Here is a 14,127-nt window from a genome sequence, read left to right as displayed (position 1 = left end):
GGGAAGCCAGTTCTGGTCATTCCCAGGCTGCTGGGTGAAGGCAGCCAGTCCTGGAGGAGACCATTGTATCACTTCCAGAGCTGGCAGCCACTGACAGAGCTGGCGGTGAGGAAACACTGTGGAATCATGTCAAATTTGTATTACTCGTGTATATGTCTAGAAATTTAAATCAAAAATTGACTCCAAAAAACTGAGTCAATTTATTCACAGGTCAGTGTAGGTACTGAACATTAATTCTTGTAAAGGCAAGAGTGTAATCTGTTCTGGAAGTACTGTCCCAACCTCTGTTTTTTCATCCATCCAGCTTTTAGTATCCTGCTTTTAGTATAAGTACAAACAGTTAAGCCTGCTGGAATTGTATGCATTCTTTGGTATCACTTTCCTTTGCTTCATCCCTTACATCCTTTGTTACATGCCCCTAAGTTTTATCCATGGGTCATATCAAAATCTATAATTTTAGCATGTAAATCTGCTCTCAATTTATATATGAGGTCAAGAAACTCGCATGTATTCAAGCCCTGATGTGTTTGGGCAGTCAAAAATCAATGCAATATTATTCTTGGAAATTTGACAATACTTTGCAGCTTGTGGGAGTGAAAATAATCTCAGGAAAGGATTGTGGTCAAGGATCCACATTAAAAATACTCATGTTTACTCAGATAAATTAAAAAACCTTCCAGATGAAACTTTTATCACCCTTGACCCTTCTCCATTCACAAAATTTTACATGGATTTAAACAAAGCCGTCTTCCCTTTATATGCCTCTCATGTTAATTGGGAATGCAATTGGAAAGGAGGGAGACCACATTAGTCAAGGAAGCCACAGCCTGGAGCTTGCAGGGACTCAGCAAGGCTGAATAACAAGGCTCCCTAATAACAGGGAGACGTGAAAGTTCCTGGTTCATAGGGTCACTAGAAGCTAAAGACACTGCTTCTCCTTGCTACCAAAAGAAAATGGGGGGGGGGGGGGGAGACACTGAATAACTGCACAGTGTCTCTTGCCTGATCATGCTAGGAACTGTCCAATTGGAAGCATCCTCAAAAGTATATGTCTTTTTCATATAGCCTAGGCACATTTTCTTCATTGAAATTTTTATTATAAACTAACACAAGATGTTAAAAAATCTCTACAGATTACCTTTTGGATCTGCAGAGGGCGCCATATCATTCTATATCTGTCGAATCTAGAGCAATAGGGATTCTGTAGCTTGCAACTGTACCTGTCAGTCAAAGAGGTTCTTGCTCTCCAGTGGTCATTGTAAGACACAGAAGATTAAGTAGGAGTGTTCTTTTCCCCATTCATGAATGTATAAAGCCCAGCACTTTTTGATACTATTCCTGTTCTTTCCTCACAGATGAATCAGGAAGAGGCGGTGTGAAGTGCTTTTGAACCTCCAGTCCAGCAGCAGTCCCAGGACATGGTAGCAGCTCATAAAGACACTCATTTAAGATCAACAAATGAATTCTGAAAGAGAGGCTGCTGAAATTATCACAATTTCATCTTCCTTTGAGAACTACCTGCAGCATTTGCTGCATTGCCTGATTTCACTGGAGGGAAAGCAAACAACTCTCTGGAGCAACAAACAACAATTCTGTGAAGCAGTCGGTTCAGACATCCAAAGTGAATAGAGGACTTTTTCCAAGACTTGTCCTGCTCAGTCTCATGCATTGAAGAGCCCTGAGGACTTTTTGTTTTGATGCTACTATTTCCATAACTGCTCGTAAGCCTGAATATCTACCCCAACAATGAACACGACTATACACTGGGATCTTACATTTCAACCTGAAGAGGTCAACAGTTCAGCCCTTTTCAGGAGCAGGGAGGATGATGGATTCTGTGAACTAGTCTTCATCAAAGCTGATGTGTTCTTGTCACTGGGGATCATCGGCCTTTTGGAGAACATCTTTGTCATCCTTGCAGTGATCAAAAATGGAAACCTACATTCCCCCATGTACTTTTTCCTTTGTAGCTTGGCAGCAGCTGACATGTTAGTGAGCATATCCAATGCTTTGGAAACTGTCATGATTGTCCTCTTGGAGAATGGCTATTTAAACATCAACAACAGCCGCTTCATCCAACAGATGGACAATGTCTTTGACTCAATGATCTGCATCTCTTTGATTGGTTCCATATGCAACCTTTTGATCATAGCCATTGACAGGTATATTACCATTTTCTATGCACTTCGTTACCACAGCATCATGACAGTGAAGAAAGCTCTGGCCCTCATCGGGATGATCTGGATTGCTTGCATCTTTTGTGGCATCATGTTCATTGTTTATTCTGAGAGCAAAACTGTTATTGTCTGCCTCATTGCCATGTTTTTTACCATGCTTTTCCTCATGGCCTCACTTTATGTTCACATGTTCTTGTTTGCACGTCTGCATGTCAAGCGCATTGCAGCCTTCCCAGTGGATAATGTCCCCCACCAGCGTACCTGTATGAAAGGGGCTGTCACCATCACCATTCTCCTTGGGGTCTTTATTGCCTGTTGGGGACCTTTTTTCCTTCATCTCATTCTCATCATTTCTTGCCCCACCAACCCACATTGTATTTGCTATGCCTCACATTTTAACACGTACCTTGTTCTTATTATGTGCAATTCAGTCATCGACCCTATTATTTATGCTTTTCGGAGCCTGGAAATGCGAAAGACCTTCAAGGAAATGGTTTGCTGCTGTTTTGGCTTGAGTTCAGGATAATACATGCTCTGAAGTGTTAGCCTACTACTGTCCTTGGAGACATTAAACAAGGTTAACACTGAAGCAAAAATCCTAAACACAACCCTAAATGGTGCCATACTGGTGGTGAAAGATTTATACAATCCAAAGAGAAAAACAGAGTATTTCTAGCAGTGATCTAAAGAAGGCTTAAGAAATGGAAAATGTCAAGGGAAGGGCAGGAGTGATTTTTCTTTCCCCTTTATACTTTTCACTCATAACTTTGTCAAAGGGAGCATTTATGCAATTTGAATTTAAATAGGTAATGAAAACAGCAGTTTTAAAAAATCACACAAGTTTACATGAAAGGGTCATTCAGCTGGACTGCAGAAACAGAATGATGCACATTTCTGTTCTAGGGCTTCTATTCTTTTTACATTGAAAGAGAGGAAGGAATTTCAGCAGGTACTTTAGAAATCTGCACCTGGATGAAATCTCCCATCTGTACAACTGTTAAATGTGGCGAACCCTATTATTGAAAGTTTGACCATTCTGAATGGAAATATTTCACTGAAAAATAATGATGCTTCACTTCTGCCCACTTTTGCTTATGAGTAAACTCCTTTAACATACATCCAAAAAGGAGGAGGAGGAGGAGGATGGACCAAGGCTACAGTTCTATGAACATAGGTGTAAATCACATTGAAAACAGACAGCTTGACTTCTGAGTAAATGGGTTTAGGATTACAATGTATAAAAAGGATATCTTTCACAAGCAAATTGCCTCTTTAAAATAAGTGCATTTCATCAGCATCATTTTAAAAAAATGTTTCAGGAGCAACCTGTATAGTAAAGGAGAACTCAGCCTGTGTTCTCAGAATGAACAGAATGTAATTATAGATTGTATTTCTTATTGCCTTTCCCAACTTAAACAGGCTGTTCAATAGATATGAGCAAAATCAAATCATGAGTGCATCTCCTCCAAGGTATATCTTTCTGTTTTAAAGTGATGAGAGTGGAGATTATCAGAAGAGGGTAGAAAAGACTTGTCACTTGAGGTATCCTTTTGAACAAAATGGAGAAGCAGATGCATAAAGAATTTTAGCTCTGGAAGAGCTATCAAAGTAAACCCTGTTTTTCCTCTACAGCACTGTGAGTTAAGTATAAAATATGTTAAATATTATTCTATATCTTATGGTCTTTTTATTCCATGTTTTTCATGTAGCTACAGAACAAATTGTAATTTAATAATAATAATAATAATAATAATAATAATTTTATTTATATTTTCCCACCTCTCCCAGGTAGATCAAGGCGGGATCACAAACCAGTAAAATACACAACATACAATAATAAATTACGATAAAACTTTAACTACTAATTCTGTTAAAACAAGTTCTAACATTACATAGTTGACAGTGGGATGGGGGAATACAGATTCAAGGAAGGAAGGGGTAATATACCTTATATGAGGTCAGGTGGATAAGGTCGCCGGAAGAGATCTGTCATAATTGCCCTCCTGAAAGCATCCAGGGAGGTGATAAGATGGGTCTCTTCCAGGAGACTGTTTCATAATTTTGGACAAGAAATGCCTTAAAAAGATAGTTGTGCAGAGTTGTTCCTAAAGAGGATTGTTGCATAGCTGATTTGTGATAGTATACTTTTTCAACCAAGCAGCTTCATGACATGTGTGAATTAGCCACATGGATTCAGGTACATATGCAGTACCATTGTATATGCAGAGGTTCACAGGTACTAGCATTCAGCTGTGCATTAAGTTGCGCCTTTGGATAAGCCTATTGTTCAATTTTACCACTCATAACAACATTTGTATAGCTCATTCTATGCATAAATCTACATGTGGAAATAAGCAACCCTGAGGTAGGATCTCAGCCATTACAAGTTAACCAACTTTATTTAAATTGCTGTAGACACTGGTGCTATATATAAACCAGTATCCCAGTATTAACAAAGGAGGCACACAAGTGTTTCATGAGTCACAAAGAGTTTGACATAAATCATGACAGCTGCAGGTGCTTTAAACAAGTCATTAGTCTGTTTGGAAGAAGCTCCTGCACTGTCAAACCAAAATGAAATTATACTGAATCAAAACTGACAGATTTGTCTCTCCACACTGAGAGCTTTGAGGTTGTGACCCCATAAAATCTGGGTTTGAGGGCAGTATGTTCAGTCTTGCCAATGCTGAAAAACATTTATTGCCTTTTTCCCCATGAAACATCTTAATTTTTAACAGCTTTAATACCAGGTACTATAGACTATATTTCAGAGGAAGGAAGTGGCAAAACTACCTCTGAGTATTCCTTGCCTAAGAAACCTCTATGAAATTCATGGGGTCACCAGAAATTGACAGGGGATTTTAAGGCACATAGACTCACAAAGCAAACATATATAACACATCTACAAGGTTTAGCTCCCGAGTCTTCTTGACACAAATGGGCTAGGAGGAGTTTGTGTGCATTGTTTTTGAAGAATTTACAACATACGCAAATGTTTGCAACTGGCATTCACTCCCACACACACACTGGGCCCATTAACATTGTACAATTATAGTGCTACATGCCACTTCGACTGCCATGGTGACATCCCATGGAATCCTGGGATTGGGAGTGTAGAGATGGACATTTAGAATTAGAGTTTATTCCTATCTGTGAAGATGCCAGCCACAGATACAGACAAAACATCAGGAATAAACTCTTCCAGAACATGGCCACATAGCCCAGAAAACCCAAAGAAAACAATAGACCTTGTTGGTGAGGTAATAATAATAATAATAATAATAATAATAATAATTATTATTATTATTATTATTATTATTTATATCCCGCCTCTCTACAAAATGCAATCGAGGCAGCTGGTAATCCATGCTGGGTTCCATAACTGAGCTTCTCAAAGAGAAACTCAAAATTTCCTTCTGAAAAACTCAACGAACCCTTCTGAACAATCCAGATTTTCAAGAGAATCTGAAGATCATTGATCTACTGTTCAGTGTAAAATTATGAAGCATTGTAAGAGTATGTATACCAGCCTAGTATCCTTGACTGTTTCAAAGTGTCGTAGAGCCTACAGGTAACAAATACCCCATGTTTCCACTTTGGGGACAGACCATAGTTTGGGATTGGGCACCTTCTTTGCATGAAAATGGTCCGAGAACACTCACCACCAACTCCATGCAGGGCTGGGTAGAAATATCCTGTCTAAAACCATGCGGAACTACTTATGGAAGAAATAATGAAGTTGAGCATGGGAGCACTGTATAACATGGGTGTTACAATTTCTCATTGTAATCTACCTTTTTGCATTCTGCAGTTCTGCTTGCTGTAAAATTATGCCTCACGATTGTCCTTTGTATGCTCTTATGGAATCCAGTATATTTTCAGTTATAGTTTTGGTTGCCATTTTAATGTAATTTTTGTGAGTTTTATTTCATTTCCACTTTAGGTTTTCTGATTCCGCTCTGCTGAAAAAGTAATAATCTCTCAAATAAAACAACTCTGAAATCATCTTCCAGGTGTTCTGTACTTTCTATGATATTAATGTTTATGATCTCAACTGACAAGTCCTTCTAGTGCACCAGGCAGGAAAGTGCACAATGAGGGTAACACACATGCCTCTGGAGAAAAGTCAATTATAAGTGCATTAGCTATTGAGATACCTTTGTTTGGTTCATGCTCCTTAAAAAACCTTTACAATCTTCCCTTAGCTGTGATTCTTATAGCTTGTTCCTCAGTAAATTGGTACAATAGAAATTACATGTTTCTCCAGAATAAAGGGTTGGTTGCAACTCTAAAAACTTTAATGAGTCTTGAGAACAAATAACATGTTACTGGTAAAGCTGATTCTGAAATTCATGAAGTAATGTGCAGAATGCTGGCATGGTGTAATGGTTTTAGTGCTGGGCTAGGACTCAAGAGACCAGGACTCAAATCCCTATGAGCCATAGAAACCCAGTGGGTGACCTTGGGTCACCATAATTTGGAATTGATCTTGAAGACACACAACAAGAATACATTAATTTATCTGAGTTATATATATTTGTATTGCTAAAGCCCTATTCAGGTGTTTAGCAGAGTTAACCTACTACTTTCTTCACATGGAGAGTGACTGATTGAAAAGAAATGGGTCCACTATACCTGCAGCTTTCCATATGATTGGAAACCTTGAATTTTCACTGTTCTGGATTATGCAGAAAGGCTTCACGTGTAGCAGAGACTTTCCTTTTCAGAATGCCATCTCCAAATGAAGACAGTGACCATGGAGGATGAAGGGTACCATTTCCTCTGCCCATATGTTCAGTTTAACTCTATACCAAACATTTGACTAGGGCAACTATCTTTCTCTTGATCTGTCTTCTAGCCTGCATGCCACATGTGTGATGGGAGAAATCACAAGGTTAATGTGCAGATTTTCATAGAAATCATAACAGAACCTATTCAGACATTATGAGTTTAGGGTAAATAAACACAGAAGGAGGAAAGTAAGTTTATCCTATCCTTCTCTGTCCCTGCTCTCCTTAGATGAAAAGCAACTTTCTGATGAGAGGAACTTTCTTTATCCTTCTCTTTGATTCCTCAAACCTATACAACATTAGGAGAGCCAGTGTGCTGTAGTAGTTTGAATGTTGGCCCCATACTCTGAGAGACCAGAGTTCAAATCTCCATTCATCCATAGAAACCCACTGCCTGACCTTAGGCAACTCATGCTCTCTCAACCTCAGAGGAAGGCAATGGCAATCCCTTTCTGGACAAAGCTTGCCAGGAAAACCCCATCAGAAGTTCACTTCAGGATCACAGTAAGTCAGAAATGGCTTGAAGGCACACAACAACACAACATCTAACATTGTATGTGATAGAGGAGACATTATTTCACATGTCTGTGTATGTGCATTATGTGCATTATATCAAAATTTCTTTTTGATATAATATGCAATTATATGTTTTGTTTTGCCAAAGCTATTCTGCTGTTTTAAAAGATTCTAGGAACTCTGATCACTTACACTCTGTTTCATGGATTTGTCCTTGGGTATGTTTCTATAGTTAATTAAGTCAATTGCATATGCGCACACTGCATATTACCTAGCCGAAACAGAAAATGATTTCAGTGTAATTTTTTATTTATTAGTCTACAAATGATATAAATGTGGTGGTTTTTCAAAAACTGGTTACTCCCCACTGCACTATTCACTTTTTTGGGGGAGGGGGAGTGTTGTAAGGTACACCTGTTACCAGCACTGATATCCCTCCTTGCAATAAAAATATAGGCTGAGTGGCCCTTCCCCGACACCAAATGCGGACACCATTAACAGAAAATAGTTTCATCACATAGGCTAGCAGAGTAGGAGTCACTTGGACCCCACTTTTGAGACATGCTAGAGGAGGTGTGAAAAGCTAGAGTCATAAGGCAATGAGATGATGACAAGGAGTAAACAACACTGGCATTCCTGTGCCCTAATCCCTCTTGCCTCAGAAATGTGTCCCCATTGGCCCAATTCACACCACCTTGGAAAACCAGCTTCAAAGTGACCAAAACCTATTTCAAAGATTTCAGCCATTTGGCTTTTTCAGTGCCTTGAAATCTGGTCCAAGGCATAATTTTACTATAAATGTAGGTGCCTTTCCTTTGTGTCTTTGGCTTAGCCCAGCAACAGGCAGAATGCTGTCAGTTTGCTTGGCTCCACAACAACTCACCCACCTACCATCTATCTGCATGCAGCAGCAGCTGTCTGAGTCCTCCATTTCATCCAGGATCCCAGCAATCAGAGACAAAATCCATTCAGAAGGACACCTAACTTCTATCCTAACCTTCTATCTCTGATTTCCTTAGTCTCTTCAATGTATGAGAGAGTATATTTGTGTTTATTGTGTGGGTGTGTTACTTCTCCTTTTAATAAAAAAAACTCATTATCATTGAATATCTGCCTCTGGAGTTCTATGTGTTTCTGGGCTTGCTATACATAGGGGTTGTAAATTATCCGACCACCCTTTGAGCTAAAATATAATTCCCCTAAGTAATCACATTGTGTGGGACTGTCCATCCCAATGACATTTCCCCTTTCAGGGTAACACAAGCTTTTATGTATTCAGTCGTAGCACTCAGTTTTTCATCTTAAAATAAGTCTAGAAAAGGCTACCTGACTTCATGGAGAACTGCTTTCAAAGTAGATGGATCAATAGACTCCTCTGCAAAAGCTGTTTAACTTACCTCTACCAGCAAAATGGGGATATTTACAACAGAAACATGTGTTACAGTCCAGATTTGGTTTTACAATGCTTCTTTAAGAGACAAAGCTAGATGGCTTCTCTCAGTGGTGGCTGATGGCTTCCATGTCAATGAAACAGTGCACCTGTTCCAGGTTTTATTTGACATCTTAAAGGATCTGTAATGCTGAACAAATTTTGAGCATCAGAACCTTGAACAGTTCTTTAAAGTCCAGGGACAGAAACTAGAAAGGATCCAGGACAGTCCTGGGCTGTTTTGTTAACAGTTAAAGTGGTTAAAGTCAGACTTTAATAAATGACTGTTAACAAAGGCAGATGCAGTGGTGTTTCCCATAGTCAAGAGTGGTGATAGTGTTCCTGCTATTGTCCACAACTATCTGCTCTTGGCTTCCTGTTGTAGTAGCTGTTGTTGTTTGCCATCAAGTGAGCTTTGACTTATGGAAACTTTATGAATGAGAGACCTTATGAATGAGAGATTCCCTGGCCACCAACAGCTCTGCATAGGTTTTTCAAGTTCATGTCCCTGGCTGCCTTTATTGCATCAGTACATATGTAAGATGGTCTTTGACATTATATACTGTCTTTCACTTTGTCAGCCAATATCAGTACAGTGGTGCTTGCAACCTGCAACAAACCTCTTGTTGTCAGTTCCATCTGAAACAACATTGGCGTCTTGGTCAAGGGACAAGGGCAGGAGTGGGCAACTGTATGTGGGCCATGTGTCAATTTCCCCCTCTAGCCCCCTCTCCCAGTAGCAAATACCCTACCTCAACAGTACTCCCAAATACCTTTACCTTTATATTCCATTCCTATGGTTGTTATGTGCCTTCAATTGAACTCGATCTTATGGCAACCCTGTTCTAGTGTTCACGTGACAAAATTTATTCAGAGGAGGTTTTTCATTGTTTTTTTCTTAAGCTGAGAGAATGTAGTTGCTCAGTGAGCTTCCAAGGTTGAGTGAGAATTCATACCCTAGTCTCCCAGAGTTCTAATCCAGCACTCAGACATCAATCCATGCTGGCCTTCTATCTTCATCCAAGTCATGCCATTACTGTTGGATACCATTTTGGGAAGGATTCTTCATCTGAGTCTTTCCTAAAATGATGGTCAAACGTGATGTCACATTAATTCCTGTCACCATTTTAAGGACACCAATGAAAATAGAGGTATTTTTGGAAACCTAGGAAACTGGGGGGGGGGGTCTGTGTAAAATTGCTCTCAGCCTCATGGGAAGCCAATGGCAAACCTCCTGTGAACAAATCTTGCCAAGAAAGCCCCATGATAGGGTCACCCTAGTGTCGCCATAAGTCAGAAATGATTGAAGGCACACCACACACACACACACACGAGAAATGAGTAAGCACCAAATGCTGTGAAAAACAGCAAGTGTAGGAAGAACAATAAAGTAAGAAGGTTATAAACCCTTTGCTTTCATTAGCTGAGGACCAACAAGATGTGTTAATCTGTCCATCTTTTTTCACATGTATTCTGGGTTTCTGTTCACCCCTGCAGAGACTGAGGAAAAGGGAATGATTTGGGACAAGAAAAGATCAAGAAAAAAAATCCTGAGACTATCCACTGTCCTATCAGCTATACTGATTTTTGTGTTGGGAGTGGGCTGCCTTGTTTTTATTTCAAGCACTTACGTGAGCTCTTACTGAGGGAGCAAAGAATTGAGTCTGGTTGCCTACTGTTCTCAGAAGATAAAATCCGGGCTGCTGATATCAAGAGGAACCTGGCTCCTGTGGTATTAGAGCCATTATGTCATGCATGGGGATCATTTAAAAAGATTGTATGTACAGCGCTGTGTAAATTTACAGCGCTTTATAAATAAAGGTTAATAATAATAATAATAATATGAGAAATCCTTGGCACTGGGCCCTGTAGGAGGTTGACGATGAATGGTTCACTCTCGCTTATTCTACCATAGTAATGCCCAATGTCTTTATGAGTTAAAACCAAAAGGAGTCATTTTGCAACAGCAACCAGTTCCAAAACACAGGTTAAACCAGATACAGTACAATGCATAAAGTTAGGTAGGTATTAAATTTGTGGGGTCTGCTTTGTTTTTTATTACAGCCGCAAGAGCTATCAGCTGGATCATATATTTTGAATTTTAAAAAAATCCAGTGTGCCTCTAAGTGCATTCAGACTCTTTGTTGTTGTGTGCCTTCAAGTCATTTCCAATTTTTGCCAACTCTAAGGCCAACTTATCTTGGAGTTTTCTTGGCAAAAATTTGCTCAGAAGAGGTTTACCACTTGCCTTCCCCTGAGGCTGAGAGCATGTAACTTGCCCAAGGTCACCCTGTGGATTTCATGGCCAAACAGGGAACTGAACTCTGATCTCCAGAGTTATAGTCCAACACTCAAACCACTATGCCATGCTAGTCCACTAGGAATGTGTTTTTAGTTCAAGACTGAATTGATCTTACAATCTTTTATTTTGAACCGATTTTTCATCTGCAAGATTCTAACCAGCAAATGACACAGAAGATTGTTCTTTTTGTGATTAAGGCAGCCAATTTAAGGGGGGAAAGAAAAGGGGGAAAATGATGAAAATATTATTATTATTATTATTATTATTATTATTCCGCTTAATCACTTGGAATCCAAGTGGATTACAACAATAAAGAGGATACAGAGGATCATAGGTTTCCTATTATATTATTAAATTCCTGGTAAATGTTAAATAGCTTGTTGTCTTCAGTATGGTCTGTTTATGTATTCAATATATGTTAGACTTTTTTTCCATAAAGGTTATGTTCTGTTTACCCCAAGTTCTCACTTTAGCTGTCTAATGTAGGTATACAGAATCATTTTGGTCTTATTATTATGAAACAATTGAGAGTAAGAAAAACAAAGCTGTAATACCTAGGAGACATTCTCACAAACTGGATGACAGAAATTCTCAAAATTTATCTGAAAGTATACCAATATCTACTTTTGGCACATCCTACGATACATGTATTTGAGTTAATTATGTTCTTGTAATCAATAGGAGTAAAGCTTGCATAAATCTATATGGTTTGGGGTGGCTGTGTCAAAATAACACAAATTAAATTGACACCTTAGCTAGAAAAAAAAATGATGAAGTAAGCCAGAGAACAGTAATGTCTGGCTGATACTGCATAAGTTATTCTGGTATAAAAGAAATAGCCTATTAAATATTCATCTCACTCATGTCAAAGATTATTCTTGATTAGAATATTGCTTAAACATCAGCGCCTATTTAAATGAAAGTTTCACTTAGTACAATATGAGATGCATCCCAGTCATAAGTCAGAATTAGCTCATTTAGGGCTCTGTGCAGTGCTTCCTTCTTAGCATGCAGATGTAAAAGGCTCTTCTTGTCATATTGTTCACTTTTCCTAGAAATACCATCTCTATATTTGCCAGCAAGCAGTCTTCTTGTGATGTATCCAACAACACAAACACAAGATGTACCAAAAAGGCCTGCAAATATATAAAGCTCAGAAACATGGGAGATTATCACACAGAGACAGGATAGGGACGGGATCTCTCCCCCATCCTTATCCCATCCATGACAGCAATTGCACAAAAGCATTTCATAACAGTAGCACCGATCCTGTCATTATCCTGTCATTGAAGCGGTATTGCATTAACGCGAACTACCATTAATGAAAAATGCTGAGCAATGCTGCTTCAATGACGGGACAATGACAGGATCCGCGCAAAGTCATTTGAAACACTTTCGTGCAATCGCTGTCACTCATGCTTTCCGGACATTTTCAACTTTGTCTGAAAATCTTTCCTATGATTGTGCATGAAGGACGGAACAGGGATGAGAAAAGGACAGGACAATGATGTCCTCTCCCCCATCTGATAATCTCCATGTTTTGGGGATGAAATTTTCCAGTATTATCCATCACCATGGCCATGGCTATGCCAGCTAGAAGGTTCTGGATTTTGTCATCCAAAGCTCTGACATACATAACTATTCACAAGTATCATTGTTGTTCGAGGGGACAGAATCTGAGCCAATGAATTCCAATTATAAGAAAGGATACTCCAAATAAAGATAAAGAAGAATTTCATGAAAGTGGAATAATTGCCTCAGAAGGAAGTAGATTCTTTTCAAATCAAGATAAAATGACTTGGGCCTGTTACAGACAGCCAAAATAAAGCTGCTTCGAGTCACAGTAGAGAGATGGTGTTTCAATGATGCATGCGTCCTAAGAGTCCAGAAGTTGCACCAAAGCCACACTCCAGCCCTAAGGACTAGAGTGTGGCTTTGGTGTGGCTTCTGGACTCTTAGGACGCATGCATCATTGAAACACCATACCTCCACTGTGACACAAAGCAGCTTTATTTTGGCTGTCTGTAACAGGCCCTACTCTCAGGAGTACTGTAGAAGTATATCCCTGCAATGTCACAGGGTTGACTTAAATTACCTTGGGGTTTATTCTGACTCTATGTGTAGACATACTAGGAGGAAGTCTCTTTTGACTTTCAGCTGCATCCTTTTGTGTCAGTGATGAATATCTAGGAATGTGGTGAATCCAGGTTTCCTTCTGTTGTTGTTGTATTCCTTCAAGTGGTTTCCGATTAATGGAGACCCTAAGGTGAACCTATCACAGAGTTTTCTTGGCCAGATTTGTTCAGAAGAGGCTTGCCTTTGCCTTCCTCTGAGGCTGAAAGAATTTGATTTACCCAAGGTCACCTAGTGGGTGTTCATGGATGAATAGGGGGTTTAAACTCTGGTCTCCAAGGTCAGAGTCCAACCCTCAAACCTCTACACCACCCTGGCTCTCCAGATTTTATATCATGCCTTAAAGATGCTATCTAAGATGAGGAACCATATTCCCAACCATTCTTTGGACTAAAACCTGAAGAGGATTCATCATACCACGGACATGGAAATCACCAGATGCTGCTGCTTTGCTTCACAGTACATGCTAATTTAGAGAGGCTTCAAATCTCTAAAAGTGGCTTTTGAAGATTCATGAGCAGCTGCAGTAGGATGCGGAGTTGGCACAAAATCTACACTATAGACACAACTGTTCTGCTATGAGAGCAGAGTCCTCTGTTTGAAGGCATTCTGTCATTTAAAGGGCTGTGCACTCTGCTTTGTTTTATTTATATATTTAATAAAATATTTCAGTCACAACTTGGACCTGGAGATCTTCAAGCTGGCAAAAAAAATAAAAGGGGGGGGGACAACCTTAAAGCAGTTGTCAGACATTTCAGCATCTCATCTTATAGACTAGGG

The 14,127-nt window shown here is 39.4% G+C and overlaps 1 protein-coding gene across 1 annotated transcript in view; it reads left to right on the top strand.

Moving 5' to 3' along the window:
- The window catches only part of MC3R (melanocortin 3 receptor), a 41,745-nt gene extending 35,563 nt beyond the window's left edge, over positions 1-6,182 (top strand). Inside the window, exon 2 of the mRNA XM_042462703.1 lies at positions 1,356-6,182. Within this exon, the coding sequence (XP_042318637.1) occupies positions 1,747-2,703 (957 nt within the window). The 5' untranslated portion in view covers positions 1,356-1,746 and the 3' untranslated portion in view covers positions 2,704-6,182. The remainder of the gene's footprint in view (positions 1-1,355) is intronic.
- The last annotated feature ends 7,945 nt before the right edge of the window (positions 6,183-14,127 follow it).

Source organism: Sceloporus undulatus, chromosome 4 (genome assembly GCF_019175285.1).
Source record: "Sceloporus undulatus isolate JIND9_A2432 ecotype Alabama chromosome 4, SceUnd_v1.1, whole genome shotgun sequence".
NCBI classification, from domain to species: domain Eukaryota; kingdom Metazoa; phylum Chordata; class Lepidosauria; order Squamata; family Phrynosomatidae; genus Sceloporus; species Sceloporus undulatus.
Note: the sequence above shows the minus strand (reverse complement) of the source record. Positions and strands in the feature narration are given on the sequence as shown.